Source organism: Microcebus murinus, chromosome 19 (assembly GCF_040939455.1).
Source record: "Microcebus murinus isolate Inina chromosome 19, M.murinus_Inina_mat1.0, whole genome shotgun sequence".
Lineage (NCBI taxonomy): Eukaryota > Metazoa > Chordata > Mammalia > Primates > Cheirogaleidae > Microcebus > Microcebus murinus.
In genome coordinates, this window is record NC_134122.1 from 24,297,158 (window position 1) to 24,314,360 (window position 17,203).

The 17,203-nt window shown below is 51.8% G+C and overlaps 1 protein-coding gene across 1 annotated transcript in view; it reads left to right on the forward strand.

Annotated features, from left to right (window-relative positions):
* Positions 1 to 17,203, forward strand: part of SDK1 (sidekick cell adhesion molecule 1) — a 905,178-nt gene that overhangs the window by 843,530 nt on the left and 44,445 nt on the right. Inside the window, exons 36-38 of the mRNA XM_020281544.2 lie at positions 8,713 to 8,828; positions 11,005 to 11,191; positions 12,902 to 13,039. Coding sequence (XP_020137133.2) covers positions 8,713 to 8,828; positions 11,005 to 11,191; positions 12,902 to 13,039 — 441 coding nt within the window. The remainder of the gene's footprint in view (positions 1 to 8,712; positions 8,829 to 11,004; positions 11,192 to 12,901; positions 13,040 to 17,203) is intronic.

A 17,203-nucleotide genomic window follows, 5' to 3' on the forward strand; every position in this document is an offset into this window, starting at 1 on the left:
TCTTCCCCCAGGAATCGGAGAAAAGGGGAGGCAGTTAGGCCTTCACAGTGGCCTGGGCTGGCCAGGACCAAGATTGGTGGACCTTTGCTCTTGTTCCTGGTGCTTTGAAAACATTCCCCTGCAAGGAGGAAAAGGATGCTTCGTGGTCAGCCTCATGGCTGCTGGGTCTGGCTCATGGGAGGCTGTGAACTCTACGCTGCAGCTTCTCCGAGTGCCAAGTGCCGGCCGAGGGCGCACTGGCCATTTGACTAAATCCCTAACCTGCTTGACCTGTGGCTCTTCACTGGCCTGGCCCAGTTCCTCCAGCTCGCTTGCATGTGGATCTTCCAAACAGTGCTCCTCTGACCTCCCCCGGAGGACTAAGTGCTCGACAGCTCTTGACACTTGGCGCGGCAGCTCCTGGCACTAGGACATGGTGGAATAGAAGAGTCAGAGGGATCTCCTCTGTCGTAGATAACAGACACTGGCCACATCCAAGCAGTGCGGGGTTTAAAGGTTGCCTTCATTGCACAGGTGAGAAAAACCAAAGCACAGGTGCTTCCAGAGGGTTCCCCAGGAAGTCCCAGCTGACCAGTGGTACCAGGACACACAGGTGTGACTGCTTCATCTGAGGCAGCCATTGTCCTCATTGGAAATAAGGACCCTAGAATCAAAATCAGAACTGAAAGGCATCAGGTTTCAAAACATGCGCACTCAGTGGGTTGAGCCCATCTGTGCACCCTTCCAGCTTGGCTTTTCCCCGGCACCATGTCATCTGTCACCTGCCTCCTGCAGGTTGTCCCAGAAGCTCATCTTCTGCAGCAGCCCAAGCACAGCCATGGACAACTCTCACTTGACCCTCCAGGGGTCCCATGGTGTCCAGAGCCTGCTTGGCTGTCCCAGTTGCCCGCCTGACAGTTGTGGGGTTAAATAACAGGGACAAGGTCACAAGGGTGATGGCCTGGTACACCTGGGCCAGGGCTCTTTGTGCTTGGCAAGCCAGCTCAGCAGCCAGGCCTTCCCTGGCATTCCAGCCCCACTCCAGCCCTCCTTGCCTCTGAGCAGGACCTACAAACTTGGCCCAGGGGCAACCAGTTCATTGCCTGTGTCTATAAATAAAGTTTTATTGGAACACAGCCACAGCCACAGCCACGGGTTTACATATTGCCAGAGGTTACTTTTGCCATAGAAAGGTAGAGCTGAGTAGTTGCAACAGAGCCTTATGTCCCTCACAGCTTCAAAGTCTTCCTATCTGGGCCTGTACCGAAAAAGTTTCCCAGCTCCTGCCCTAGCGAAGCAGCTTAGACCTTAGGGCAGGCAGATCCAAGTCCAGCCTGTTCTGGCTCATGGGACTCATCCCCTCTAAGCCTCAGTTTTCTAAAAGGAGAATAAAATATTTCTCCAACAGCTTGAGTTTTGTGAATACAAACTGCATACGATGCAATCGATTAATTAGAGACCACAAATGGCGTTATGCGTAGCACTACTGGCCATAATACAGTCATGATCTGTCAGGCCCTGGATCTTGCTGTGATGGGGAACTCGCTCTATAAGGCAAGGAAACAAAAACAGTTGCAAGCAGCAGAGCTGGTGTGTCGAGTGGCTTTTAACTTTGCTTATCCTAACAGCGGGTGATAACAGTGATTGAGCTGATAAAGTATAAGCACTGTTTGCTGATGACGGGAAAACAAAGATCATTAGTGGATGAAATCAGAGGCTGCATTTGTCCAGTCGTGTTGAGGGTTCAGAGCTAACCTTTCAACTGGACATATCTAGAAGAAAAATACATGTGTTATTTAAAGTATGAAACTCTCTGGCCTCAACCACAATTTCCTATTGAAAGGATTGTTTTTAAAACACAATCTAGAAAACCTCTCAGTGTCTTAGGATTGCAGCTGCCATGTCAGGGGGCCAGATTCATGCCTGTCTCCCAGGCTTTGCAAGGCAGAGTGTCCACTGCCACAGCCACACTACCCTCCGGCCCCACCTGGAGCACCCGCCTTCCTCTGCACACAGGTGTAGACCTTCAGCCAGAGCGCAGAGCTCTCGGTGAGTCATCCTGTCCGTGTTCTGGGGGCATCTGTAATCAGAGCCACTCAAACGAACCCGTGCACAGTTCAGGATTCTGTCATTCTCACCAACACATCTGCCCACAAAAGGCCAGGAGCTTCTCTTTGACTTCCTCTGCAGACTCAGAGTGCCTGCCCAGAGCTGCATCCGGGCCATGGATAAAGACTGTTGCCCCCAAACAGTGGGATATCGTTGAACACCCATACCATGAAATCCAACATTTATGACAGGGTGCGGGGTGGGCATCTTCCTAGAGATACTCAATGCTCCTGCAGCCATGCTCTCGTCATCTATTGCCACGCAACAAATTATCCCAGTGTAGCTGCTATAACAACACACATCTGGCACCTCACTGTCTGTGGGCCGGGAACCCGGGCACGGCTTAGCCAGGCCCGCTGCTTCTGGGTCTGAGGCACGGTGTCAGCCTAGGGCTGTGTTCTTCTCTGAAAGCTCAGCCAGGCAAGGGTCCACTCCCAAGCTCACTCGCTGAACGTTGGCAGGATTCCGTTCCTCATGGGCTGCTGGACTAAGGCTCTGTCCCTCACCAGGCACTGGCCAGAGCATCCCTGAGTCCCTTGCCATGAAGGGCCTCTCCACAGAGCAGCTTGTGCTGTGGCTTCGTTAGTGCACGCTAGTGAGAGAGCTGCAGGGAGTGCTAGCAGGGTGGAAGGCACAAGCTCTCATGACAGAATCTCAGTGGTACCATGTTCTACTCCTTAGAGGCAAGTGACATGTCCAGCCCATGATGTGGAGAGGGAGGAGATTCCCAGGCGCGTGAGTACCAAGAGGTTGGATCATTGAGCTGTGTTGCAAATGGCCTACGTGGGGACACAGACGCTTGCACCTGTCCACACACCGTGTATAATTACTTAGGGTCTCTGCAAGGGTGTAACCAGGATGGGACCAGTACCCCATGCACCCCTACCTCCACTGACTGGTTTACCAGAGAGGAGACCACAGGCAGCCCTGCCTCTTCAGGGCCGTGAGCTTATGCAAGAAGTCTGGGCTCGGCTCACCTGACGGACATGGGCTTGCCAGGTTCTGTGCTCTGCTCTCACGTGTCGTCTCATCCCCTCCCCAGGCGTTTTCAGTGTGGCACCCTCCTGTTTCACAAACGATGAAATTGAGGCCCAGAGAGATTGAATAATGTGCCCAGAGGCACACGGGTTGAGCCCAGTTCTTAAAAGTCAGAGTCTAGGGCTTTCTCCACCATGGCCCCATTACAGTGTCTATATCCAAGAGACACATCATGGATTTTTTTTTTTTTTGTAAGATAGTTTTTGTGACTCGTTTCCTGATTTGTTTCTTGCAAAGCTTCCTTAGAGTTGTTTTTGGTTGTGACACAGCAGATGAGGTGATAAGAGTACAGCTCAGAGGGAAGGCCAGGGAGCTGGAGGGAGACGTGGCTGGTCCGAGGAGGCTGCTCCTGGAAGTGGGGGCTTGGAGGCCCTGCTTGCCCTTGGGAATCTGTGGGGACAGAGATTGGAACACAGGTCTGAATCCACACACTTGCTGGGTGTGAGATCTTGGGCAAGTTGCTTAATCTCTCTGGGCCTCAGTTATCTCGTCTGTGTGATGGGGGCAAAGAATACTGTCCACCTCCCAGGGTTGTGAGGATCAAGTATGCCAGGCAACGTGCTTGGAAGAGTCACTAGGCGTGCAGGAAGCACCCTCGACATCACCATCAGTGCCACTGCGCACACCTTGCTCACGAATCGTCACAACTCCACGGCAGCGAGCTAGATCTCACCACTGCCTGCTTTTGATTCCAAAAGTCCAAGAGCTTCCAGGAGAGATGAGGGCTTTTAGTAGAGAGAATAGTGATCGATGTCCATCATGTTCATTACACAGGTTTATAAAATATGATATTCTCACTTTGAATTGTCCGTTGTAAGCTTTTTAAAATTACTTTATAATTCTAACTGAAACACTCATTTAGGGGCATGAAGTTCCTGGAGGGCAGAGCTAATGGCTTTGTGGCCTGTCTGTGTGAGCTGGCATTGGATGTCCTGTGTGCTCGGGGACTGTGCGCTTGCCAGATGCAAAGGCTTTGTGTTTCCGGTCTTGCCGGTACACCTGTCTCCCTCCTTGCTTTCTTGCACTTCTGCATTGAGGCATTGCTTTCGGCCTCCAATTTTCACTTGTCCCTGACTGAGTTGAAGTATTAATATTATCTATTTAAACCTCCTTTATGTATCAAGAAGGCCCCAGCAGCTAAATAATTACCCAGACCTGGAGTATGTTTCCAGATATCCCTGCTTAGGGGAACAGATGTGTTGGCAAAGTTTGCTGAGAAGGTAAATTAGATTAGAGAATTCTATTTCCTGTTTACTTCAACAGGAACTCAGAATGAGTATTTGATCAGAAAAATGTTGATGTAATTAAAGCAAACTGATGAATGTCTAATTTTTTTTTAAATCATATAAAGAAACACTTATTTCATTATATTAAAACATTAACAATGATTCTCAAATTATCAGGTAAAAACTTGCTCTACCCAAATAATAAATCACTGAGTTAAAAAAACTCAAAGTAGGAACCCAGTATGGTTTATTATGGCCTAACATGGCTCTAGCAATAGCAGGTGACCGTGTGACCCAGGGTGATTTAGCAACAGCAGATGCCCAGCATGGCTGAGGGTGGCTCTAGCAACAGCAGGGTGCCTGGCGTGGCAGAGGGTAGCCCTAGCAACAGTGTGCCCAGCATAACCGAGAGTGATTTAGCAACAGCAGGAGGCCCGTGTGGCCTAAGGTGACACTAGCAATAGGATGACCGTCTGTCTGCTGTGAGCCCAACAGACACCCGCATTCTCACCTCTTTCTCCTTCTATTTTTACTATCAGCAGTGTCCTTGTGTGACTGGCCAATTGTCACATGGCAAATCCAGCCCATTATTTAGGAACCAGCCAATGTTCTGTTTTCCAGAAAGCATCCATGTCCTCAGCCAGAAGTGATCGCTCCTGGCCCTTTGAACCTCTCCTCCCATTCTACCTTGTTTTATGATTATTGTGATTTCTCTCTCTTGTTAAATTTGTCTTGTATGTCTTTGTACTCACCCACCCCTTAACCCTAGGCCTGTGATCTGGTTAATATTGAGGCAGATTTCAGCAAAGTTAGGCTGTGGGAACAAACAGCCTCTGGATCTCAGTAGCTTATGACACTACAGTGTCTTCATCTCCCACCTTACCCGTCCTCCAAGTGTCGGCTACGTTCCTTCTGCTCCCTGCTGTTGTCTTTCCAAGTCTTCTTCTGGGACATGTTGCTGCCACCCATGTGTCACTTCTGCTCCCATATCATTGGCCAAACTGAGACATGGGGTCAAACCCAGGTGTCAGAGGGGCAACACACAGTCCTCCCTCAGGAGGGGCAGCTGTAGGGCACGCGGCCGTGCCACTGTCCACACATCAGCTGGACACCCTCCCACCAGAGAGCAGTGAGCATCTTGAAGGAGTGAATGAAAGGCTGAATGAATGGACATCATTCCCTCTGCAGAGTTACTAATTCCTGCGACTCCAAAAACTTTCCCTTGCTCTCTCAAGCTTCTCACTGCTCTATCACAAAAAGAATTATTTTGTTTTCTTCCTGTGCTTTGAGTACAGTGGTACCTGTCCAGAGACCTCACTTGTGGCAGAGGTTCTCAAACCCTGAGCTGGGAGGGCCTGTAGCCCAGGGCCGCCATGCAGGGCCCAGGTTTGTGTTGGTCTGCTGGGATGTGGAGTTAGGGGCATGAGTCAGGGGTAGCCATTGTGTTCTAATGGCTGCTTGGTGATCCAGCTAAAGCTTGATGGCCACCTCGGGGACAATGAGCCCACTACGGGATGGGGGTGGGTGGGTGAGGCAGACATAGGCACTGTCATGGCTGTCTTGTGGGGCTTGACCACAGCGTCCAGCCTCCCTGACCCCCGTGTGCCTCCCAGGGCCACATGGCAGCCTGGCTCAGCCCACAGCTCCCAAGCATGCAGGGCCTCCCTAAGTAATCAGCTAGAATTCCAGAAAATTCAAGAAATCTCTGGAATTCCACTACAGCTGTCAAGTGCAGTGCAGGCTGCCTCTAGAAGTCCCTGAAGTTTCTCTGTTCCTGCCTCGAGGAGCTCTCTCCCCAAGGCCATGGTAGCCTCCTAGTAAGGGTGCAAGAGGGACCACACCAAGGACAGTGAGCTGCCTTGTCACTCTGTGATGCTGTTGTCAGCCTCCTGGGAGACACCTAGAGAAAATTCCAGCTTTGTGCCCTAACCCGTTCACTCTTCAAGGCTGTTTGTAGGCAATTTACGTCTCAGCAAATGCCAGAGATTGCTGGTCTAAATGTTTTTTAAAAATAATTTCATGCATTTTAATAAAACATTCCAAGCTGATATTTGTGTTATCCTTATGCCACAAATGTTGAGGTGGAAGAACAAAAAGCCAGTGATGCCTCATGGGCTCTCAAGCTGCACACACATTACGGAGGAGAATTGCGTCAGGGACGGGGAACAGCGGCGCCTTCCTGGACGTCAAGTTCTCCTGTCAGGGTGGAGACCCTGCAGGTTTCAGGAGCCAGAAAATAAGTGTTGAAACTGACATGCTTTGCTTGGAGTTTACGTAAGCTTCTGCCTTTCCTGCTTGTGTCATCGACAAAAAATGCTTTGTTGCCTGCAGTATTTTTATGGCACAAAAGTGCTATGCTGCAGCATCGCCAGTCGGCACATCAAAGCGTCTCTGCTTGGGGGTGGCAGTGCGGCTCGGCTGCTCAAGACAGGACCTGGGGACTTTGTCCAGCTCGTGTCACCTCCCAGTGATGGGCACATGGGCCCCCGATTTCTGGGGAATCAGCTGGAGCTCACGGATTCCACTGGTTCCTGCGGAGGGATGTCTGAGCCCAGAGCTGTCGTGGGCACCGGGTCTGGCCGAGTCTTTGAGGAGGAAACCCAGGGGTGCAGGGGAGGGCGGTCTCTCACCCACTACCAGGGTAATGGCCATGCTCAATTTTGCCTTTCACATTTTAATTGTACAACAGTAATTTTGCAATAGAGTTGCCGATGGCAAACATGCAAAAGACATTAACTTTATTTATGTTTTGGATTATTAATGTGGCTGTTAAAATTCCTCCAGTTAGTTTTGATTGAATTGTTTTTTTGTGTGATTCTGTTGTTTAATGGAGCGGTAAATAAGAATTTCTGATAATGAGGCTGAGCATCTGTCACAACAACCTGGTGTGGGTTATTAACATTTCCATTAACGGCAGGGTGGGCAGTGATAATACGGAAACCACACAGTTAGAACAAAATAAATAGTTGGTGTCAGGCTGAGTGGGTGTTAATTACTATTTTATTCTACATGGGGCGGGGGGACAAAAATTGGGGAGGGAGACATGGGGAAGGGGTACCTCATGAGGTCATTCCCTCCCAAGGAGGCCTCCCCAGAGAGCCGAGGTGCCGGGCCATATCCCACGGACAGTGACTTTTTATCACCTTCGTTTATGGACTATAAGCAGACTTGAATCCCAAGGCAGCTCGCCTGGGCTGCAGGCCATGGCTGCAGGAGGTGAGGGGGGCTTGGCTGGCCTCCGCCTCCCAGAGCCAGGCCCCCTGGACAAAGCCATGCAACTCCCCAGGGCCCCTCCTGGCAGAGAATGCAGCCGGGAGTGCCCGGGTAGGAGGAGGGAGTAGCTCCTGTGTGGCAGAGAACAGACCATTGTGAGAGAGTGCCCAGTGTGAAATTCAAAGACAGCACATGCAAAAAGCAAAGAGGATGGAAACATTATAGAATGCAGGCATGTGCTTTGGGCTGTTTTCAAATCCCTAATAGCTTGCATAGTGAGGTATGGCCACACTGTCCTCATCAGTCGCCTCCCGGCTTTCGCACGCACAGTGTGGCCCTGCTGACATAGACAAAACACCCCAGAGAGATCCTCCTGGGTGGGAGGGAAGGAACAGGGTGCCAGGACTGGGTCCTCAGAATTTTTAGCCAGGGCTGGCCTCAGAGAGCCATGGGGAGTGTTCTCAGAAATCCGAGTTTCCCTGTCCCTTTTGGAGGGGCAGCTCTGCGTCTCCGGACAAACTTCATCTAAACAGGGCTTCATAACTGGGGTTGCCTGAACTTGCGATGGGAACATAGCTATCTTTATTTTCTCAAACGTCTATCCAAAACTCAGCATTTCTCAATCAGAAACATCGGCCACAAACCACAGCAGTATTGTGACTGCCTTCCGACAGTCCTTGGGTGTCCCCTGTCATGCCAGGTGTCATGCCAAGACCTTAAGTTGTCATCCACGCTCATCCATGCCTCGATCTCACAATTGGCATCAGCCAGGCAACTGAGCCTGTGTCCTGTGTTATCCAGAAAGCACCTGGGTTACCATGATATCTTTGGTTTCAAATACTCTGCTAACTGTATCTCACATAAAAGAATCATTTTCTTTACAATTCTATATATTTTATTTTTTTTATTTAAGAACCTTCTTATGGGCAAGGTTTGTAGTCACCCCTGGCATAACAGGGCTGAAAGCTCTTGAAGGGGCACAGACCCGTGGACCCTGGATGTGACTGTGCCGAAGCTGGGGCGGGGACCCCAGGCAGGCTATCTCTCAGGGTCCACATGGCATTAGGACTTGTGTGAGCCTCGGGGACATGTGGGACAGGGTCCCAGCTGGCTTCTCAGTCACTCTCATGTTCTGATTTTTCCCTAGCCCCAGCGATGGCACCGCAGAACATCCAGGTGACCCCACTCACAGCCAGCCAGCTGGAGGTCACATGGGACCCACCGCCCCCGGAGAGCCAGAACGGGAACATCCAGGGCTACAAGGCAATGCTCTCTCGCATGGTTTGGTGCTTCCTTCCAGTCCACTTGCGTGCCCGGGCTAGCGGCCTGAACCCCGGGACCCCGAGGGCTTCGGCTGGACTCCTGGCCCCACTCCAGCCTGCTGCCCTCGGCTCACTTTGTCCTGCCGGTCTCCTCGGTGGCAGACACACAGGGGACACTCAGTCTGGAGAGCCGGGGCCCTGAGTGCCAGAGCAGGCTTAGCGGGACCTGGGCTCTCGGCCCGTGATGACAGCTGCTTGCCGGGTAGAGGGCGCAGGGGGTTGGCTCCCTGTGTGGCTGGCCCACCACAAGACACCCCAGATTGAGGGGCCCTCGGCTCCACAAAGGTGCTCGTCCAAGGCCTCTCCCTCCTGGGGCCTCCACCGCCTGGCTGGGGGACCCTTTGTCTTCCCTCTCCGAAGCCTCCTTCACTAACAGTAAAAGAAAGGGGGGTACCCTGAAGAGAAGAGGTTTCTCATCCTTGCCCTGCCCCTGGGTCACAGTTGGACACTGAGTGAGTCCCTCGATTCAGTCTGGGGGGGGGGAGGGCCCAAGAATGGCATTTCTAACAAGTTTCCAGGCATCATGGTTCCTGAGAACCCCAGTTTGAGAACCACTGCCCTAAAATGTATTTTGTTGTTAAAATATTTAAATGTCCAGATTCACTAAATGGTGTACAGAGAGCAAAAGAAAGGCATGGACCATATACATAGGGTGTCAGGTGAGGAAAGATTACACAGCGCTGGTTTCCCCTGGGGGTGGGAAGCTCCTTGCTGTGTCTCCTTGCTGGTTTCCCCTGGGGGCGGGAGCCCTTGTGATCAGCTGAGATGGTCCCAAGGAGAACGCCCCAGTTCTGCTCCATGTAAATGCCTCCATCCTTCTCCAGAATTAATGTCCTTGTCTGGTCTGTGGGAGCCACGGTGATCAGTCGTCAGATTCTATGGGCTAGCCTGCTCTGACAACCATCGGACCAATTAAATGTCCATTTAAAAATGATTTTTGCAGGTGTTTTATGAACATTAATACCTTCCTCCATGGCAGGGCTGTTACAGTGATTAATGAGGTAACGGAAAGTCCCATGAGCTTGGAGGCAAGGTGCTATTTATGTATGTCCAAAATATGTTTTCTAATTTTCTTAATGATAAAGACGTTGAACTTGGATATCGATCTCAAGTGAGCAAGGCCTGGGTGAGCGGAGGATCTTGGATGGTCAGTTCAGTGAGCAGGAGCTCAGCCGTATGTTGCAGATGGAAATATGCAATGCCCACCTGTCAGGGTCTGCTCCGGCCTGAGTGAGACCCAGGCGCTTGGGCCAACGCTCACAGCCCCCATGCTGCTCTTGCACGTGGGCAAGCTGCTCTGATGCCTGGCCCGGGGTTAGGCCCACAGAGCCAAGGAGGGTCTTCTGACTGGTGCTATCTTTGGGCAGCCTGGCTGGAACTGGCTGGGGGCAGTGGTTCTCGGCAAGCTGTCTAGGAAAGCAATTCTGGCAACCTTTTTAAACCTTTGTACTTGGGCATCAAGTTCAACTACCAGCACATAAAAGCAGGAAAGGAAATGGTACCCAGGAGAAAGACAGGGCCTGCCCTACAGTTCTGAGTTCAGCACGGCTCTCTTTCCTGTTATTTTTGGTTGCTTTAACTTCCACAGTGTTTTGCCACATTGATTGAAAACTTAGATGTCAGCTCTGATCAAAACATGGGAACGCAGGCAGGAGCTTGGGGGCTTGTTCTCTCCACACGTGGGAGCCGGGGGTAGACAGTGAGTGGTTTCCCTCCTCTCTCCAGAAGGCTGGGGAAGGGCAGAGGTTGATCACAATGCCCAGAGACCTAGCCCTGCAAGAGGAAAGGCACATCACAGGCCACTGAAGGACACCTCACACCCCTTCCATCCTCACACCCCAACCTGAGCAGTGCTTTGTTTAATGAGGTGATGCTCACACTCTAGATGCACAACTGGGAAATGTATGCTCCCAAACAGTCTTAGCAGACAACGGTCTCCATCGCCCCACAGGAGCCTCAGCTGTCCCCAATTCCTAAAGAAAAGTGCCCTCCACCTCCCCACCCCAGCATGGCTCCTCCCAAACTCAGCCCAGCCTCAGGCCTGACCTTGCACTCAGGGCGCCCTTCCTGGAAGGCTTCTGCGTGGCCCACCCCCAACCTCTCACTCTTTCCAACAGATTTACTACTGGGAGGCAGACAACCAGAACGAAACTGAGAAAATGAAGGTCCTGTTCCTCCCGGAGCCCGTGGTCAAGTTGAAGAACCTGACCAGCCACACCAAGTACCTGGTCAGCATATCCGCCTTCAACGCCGCCGGGGACGGGCCCAAAAGTGACCCCAGGCAGGGGCGCACCCACCAGGCCGGTAGGAGGACAGCGGGTTTCCTTTTCTCGGGCCTTGCTGGACATGTGTTTCGGGAGCATCCGCCCATGTCACCTCCCCAGTGGTTCCTGGCCAGCTGGGCAGGAGGAAATACCCTCTCTGTTTGCACTGGCTCTGTGCTCTGCCTGTGCCACGACACGCACCACATTGTGCAGCTGGGAGTTTCTGGGGAGGCGGGACTGGGCTTGAGTCATTCGGTTTCCCCATGTCTGGCCTCAGCCAGGTACATGGTGGCACCTAGTCAGTGTTAGTCCAGCGGATTGGGGCAATGCATCCATCATTTTCTCCAGAGCCCTCGAGAAGGGTAGAGGGGAGGGAGGACATTGCATCTGCAGCTCGCGTGCCCTTCACAACCACCAGGGTCAATCCCAGCTCCTCAGGGGACTCTCACCACAGTCCCTCACCAGTGGATCCATACACCAGTGATCTTGTGTATAGAGGCCAGGCCACTGTGCCAGGCGTCCCCTAAACAGCTCAACAGACACATGCCACAGGCCAGTTCCAAGATGGCAGACAGGGGCTGTGCTGCCGTGGCCTCATTTCCACTGACCCGGTGTGTGTGTTTTGAGCAGAACACTTTTCCAGTGCATCTTACAATTTCCTAGTGGCCTTGAGAGTATTATTACCAGGCTGTTTCCCAAAGAAACAGCAGCTCAGCCTTGGGTCCTGGGGCTCTCAGAGGCCCTTCGTAAGATTCTGATGTCTGAGACTGGGACAGTGAGGTTCAGGAGCTGTGGGGCAACGACTCAGGCCTTGGGCCTCCTGACTCGCTGTGGGCTCAGCTGCTGAAACCCCACCTGGATGATCAGCCTCCTGAGGGTCAGGGCTCCTTGGCATCTCCCGTGAGCTGGCTATGACCAGGTCACAAGGGCAGATTCCTTTTGGCTTTGTCCAGTGCCTGAAGGGGATCAGTTTTGGAATCTGAGCTGGAAGGGTGTGAGCAGAGCAGGGGGCAGGGATTGGGGCCACTTCGGGATGCTGTGGGCCTGGCAGGTTACGGGCTGCAGGGTCCAGAGACTGGAGGGAGAGCAGAGAGGTAAAGGGTGAGTGCCAACCCACAGGCACTTCTGAGCAGTGGGGGCACCCGGGCAGAGGGGCCAGGTCCCCACCCAGGCCGACTTTCAGAGCCCAGGCAGAGGGGAGCCGTGAGTAGGCCACACACCTGGCCTTCTGTGTCTGCTCAAAGTGGCCACCTCGCTCTCCCCAGACCAAGAAGGGACAGACACTCTGGGCTGGCTGAATGTCATGGGAGGTTTCAGATAGAAGAGGCAGAGGTGCCTTCAGAGACCTCCAGGCCCCTCAGGAGAGGGGAGGAGGGGAAAGAGGGGCTTCCTCCCTCATGGAGCAGGACAAGAGCCTCTGGAATCCTCCAGCAGTTGCTAGAAAATGGAGCTATCTGCATTTCATTTTCTGTTTCCATCTATTATTCATTTTTATGACTTTGTCATTTCGTCTCAAGCTCCTTTGTGTTTAGACACTGTCGTTTTCCTGGCTCGTCCCTGGGGGTCTGTGTTTCTGATTGATCCCAGGAAGTTCTGAAGTGATCAATAAATCTTCTCATTTTGTGGCATTTACTTTTACTGAGTTGAAAGTAACATCTAATAGTTTTATTCTATGTGGAGGCACAGACACGTGTGGATATAGTCTCTACAGGAGCCTTTGTGGGAGTTACTCTGTGTTCTCTTCTTCCAGCTCCTGGGGCCCCCAGCTTCTTGGCGTTCTCGGAAATAACCTCCACCACGCTCAACGTCTCCTGGGGCGAGCCCGCGGCAGCCAACGGCATCCTGCAGGGCTACCGAGTGGTGTATGAGCCCTTAGCACCTGTCCAAGGTACAATAGGGGCAGAGGGAGGGCAGGCCCCATGCATCTGCAGCCCCAACAGCGTGCAGAGTAGGGGACCCACCTATTCTCGACCAGGCAGGGACCTCCCGGAAGCTCAGAGGTGAAGGAACTTGCCTGGTGGAGGAAAGGTAGAGCCGAAATCAGACCTCACGTTCTGATGGCCAGACCACGCTGTGCACTTCCTTTGACTGATCTCAGTAACACCCGTGACATTTCTCTCCTATTCCTCCTGAGATGTTTGTCCTTGTGGTCACTGATGGAGACACCCTTAGCTCCACTTGGAACCACACCTGGCATTGTTGGCCCCCTTAGAGCCATCAATGTGCTAGGAGTGGGCTGGCAGCCCCGTGTGCTCAGGTGTGCTCTGGGACCCGCCATTCTTTCATCACTCAACGAATGTTTGTACCAAGTGCTGTTCTAGATGTTGGACTCTACGGATCCAGGAAAGCAAGGATCTTGACTGACTTGTTTGTCAAGATCCTTGCTGTCCTGAACCCGGTGAGTCTGTGTTCCAGTGGGGGGAGAGGCAACACACCAATGGTTAAACCAGCAAACAAAAATCTGATAGTGGTCAATGCTATGAAGAAAAGAGACCAGGGACAACATGAGAGGTATAGGGAAGAGACCTGGATGACAAGGACCCAGGCACATAAAAGCCCAAAGAAGACCTTCCCACAGAAGGCTTGGCAGGTGCAAAGGCCCTGAGGTAGGCAGGGGCTCAATGAGCAAGAGACTATGCAGCAGGGGAGGAGCCTGCAGGGCCGTGGTGGACTTTGCTCAGGAGCGAAAAGGGAGAGAGAGGATCTGATCAAGACCCCAAGACCAGGATCCCACAGACTACATGAAAAGAATGTCACCAGTGATGAAAAGTATGAAAAGAAGATGAAAAGAAGGTCACCAATCACCTCGGCACTTCCTAGATCAACCAGAAACAGACCTTCCAGAGAAAAGGTTTCAACACAAAGGAATTTGAGAGAAGAATGACAAAAGCTTGAAAACGAATGACACATGAAAACAGAAGATGAAACTCAGATGGCTTTGAGGGGACAGGGCTGCAGGGATTCCACAGACATGCAAAGGAGTCCTGTCGGGCTGGGTGGGGGAGCTTGGGGAAGGGAGACAGTGGTGGAGAGGTGAGACATCTTAGGGGTGTGTTTTGAAGGGGGAGCCCACAGATCCCCATGGAGGAGCGGAGGAGCTGGGGCTGGGCTTTGCTCTGGTCACGTGGCTGCTATTGCCCCGAGCCTGCTGCCTCCCAGCGTCACCTGCCCCTGGAATTATTTTAACTGCTTCTGCGTCCATCTCTCCCACCACGTGGACACTGATGCGTCCACGGAAGGTTCGGGGTCATTTCCTTCTCACCCCACTGTGGGCCGAGGATCAGTCCAGCTGCCTCTGTCCCATGGTCTAGGGCAGGTTTCCTCCCTGTGAAATCCACAGACAGACTGTAAAAATTATAGATTATTTAATGTCTAGGAGGAAAAAATACAACCAGCAATCAAATAATATTGGCTCTCCATTTAAAGCAGTGATAAAAGTTTCCTTTTAAAATAAGCACATTTAGATAAAACAGGGAGTTGATTTGGAGAAGAAAATTTAAGCACTAGATTTTATTTCATCAAATCTGAGATGCCATTGACTGTAAGATTCATCGTTATTTTATGAAGTACTGAGAAAGAAGGAATGCCTCTAGTAAACGATGGCCCGGCACTTTCGTCTCATCAATTCTCAGTATTCCAAATCAGAGATGTGAAAATGTGAGAAGGAATGGAAAATGTGTCTTAGACAATCAGTGGATGCAGAGGTGACATGTGGACGTGGTTTTAACCTGGCAAAGAGGGCACAGGAATGACACTGATCTGGGGTGGCTGCCTCCAAGGTGGAGGCTATGGCCCACATCGTCTCATATGCTTTTCAGAACCGAGCACCTGTCTGGGAACCCGGTGGCCTGGACATGGCTGCCTTTGAGGGAACAGCGGGAGACATGCCTGTCATTCCTGCTCACGGAGCAGGGAAATGGTAGAGAATTGTCGGAGACCTTCCATTTTGCCCCCCAGTGTCCCTCCCTTTCCTGAATGTGCGTACACACATGTGGGTTGCGTGAGCCCATGTTGTAAGTAAGTGCCTTTTCAAGGATATTGACCAATGGGAGCCACTCAAATGAGAAAATGATTGTCAAAAATTTATGGTTCTGATTGACCTATGCATCCTTCCTAATTAAATACAGCTTAAGTTTTCCCATTCTTCCTCAAATAAACAACGTATTCTGCTTACCCAGTCCTTTTGTGTAAGAGGGTTTGCAGAATGTCTCTAGAAACTCCACAGTGTGCAATGCTGGGACTCTCTCCGGGCAGCTGCTCTTGGTCTTATAGAAAAGTACTTGCTCTCCGAGCAAGACCATTCTGTGGATCATCACCCAGACGGAAATGCCACGCAGGGAACTCTGTGTGCTGTGTGATCTCCTGTTCTCTGTACTTCCACTCAGTTCGAATTGCTTCTGAGTTTCAACAAAACCTTCCTCAGCCTAGTGCCCTGAGGCATGGCCCCACACATCTCATTTCTCTTGAGTTGCTAAGGTTGCGGTTTCTTGTTCATTTTTATGACAAGTTTCGCATCATCGGGAAACTCAAAGAGCATTTGGAAGATTTCCTTTTAGATGATCTTTTTCAGCGTGTCCAGCTTGCACGGACTTTCAGCATGCACGCCGACCCGCGCGCGATCCCACTGGGTGCAGTAGCTGTGGGCGATGTGTATCGAGCACTTGCTGCGAGCCAGGCACTGTGCTAAACACTGACGTTTGTCATCTCTGAATGCTCATCACAGCTCCGCAGTAGAGCTGCTGCTTTTATTCTCACTTTGCAGACAAAGAAGTTGTCCAGGGCCTGAATTTTGGGAATGGTGAAAAGAGGTGGGATTGGAACCCAGGTATTCCGATTCGAGAGCCAAGGTGTACACTGCCATGTGACAGGGAGAGTGTCTACCGTACCATGTTTCTGAAAGTGGGTGTGAAGGTGAACTTCAGAGACAGGGCGTGAGGAGGATTTATTAAAGCATCTCATGTTCCAGACAAACCGCTGCTGCACAGCCGGCTGTGGGCTTGTCACGCCCCTGGGTGACAACAGGTGGAGTCACTTCTATCACAGCCATTGTCACCTCTTTTCACAGGTAATAGGGCCGTCCATCACCAGCACTGACTCTTTTGTCTGTGGAAAAGGGCTGGTTCTTTGAGCCTGGATTTTCCTGCTTTCTATTGAGCGCGATGTGCTCTGAAATCAGAGCAAGGGGAGGCAAGAGCTCTCTCGCTTTGTGGCTCCCTCGTTTATGCCTCAGACTGCAAGAATCTCAGCAGCAACAGCTTTGTCTTGTCTCCCTGGTGCTCAGGAGAACAACCCATCTGGACCCCCACATTCCGACCCCACATTCCAGGCTTCCTAATCTTTGTGCGGCCGCCAAGTGGCTGCTCCAAGGCCGAGGCTGCCCTGTGGTGCGCAGGGGGTGCACCCTGGTCCTCCCGCTGCTCTGGGAACCTGGCCATCATGTGCTCACACCTGAGTGGCCCTTGGGGTGACAGCCAGCCAACTTTCAGGCATGTGAGGGAGGCCACCCGGGATCTCACAGACACACGTCTGAGCACACACCTCACAGACACACGTGACCACAGAGACACGTCTCAGCCCGGCCCAGATCAGTCGAGCCAGAGCAGCCAGAGGACAGCCCAGCAGGATTGTAAGCAAGTTAAACGGTGGTGGTTTCAAGCGTGTGTGTGTGAGTGAATTGGTTCCTAGTTACGTATGTTTTGGAGATTAAACCTTTTGACAGCTAAAAACAAATAATGATCTCACCTGTTAGCGACTCTGTCGGATCTCAGACCTGCTTTCGCCCCTGCTCACTCAGGAACTCCCGCCCAGCACTGATCAGCTGGGCCAAGGGGAGAGGAGAACACAGCAGCCACGTGGTGCCAGCAGTCCCTGCAGTCACTCCATCAGGAAAACAGTCCTGGCTTGTCCTGTGTGCTGTCCCCTGGTCCCTGAGGGAGCAGCCCTGGGAGACTCCAGGGCACTCTGTTATCTGGAGCCCCAGGCCACCCAAGCACTGAGCCACGTTCTTGGGAATCTTATTTTATGGCAGAGCTATTTTTATGTTTTTAAAAAT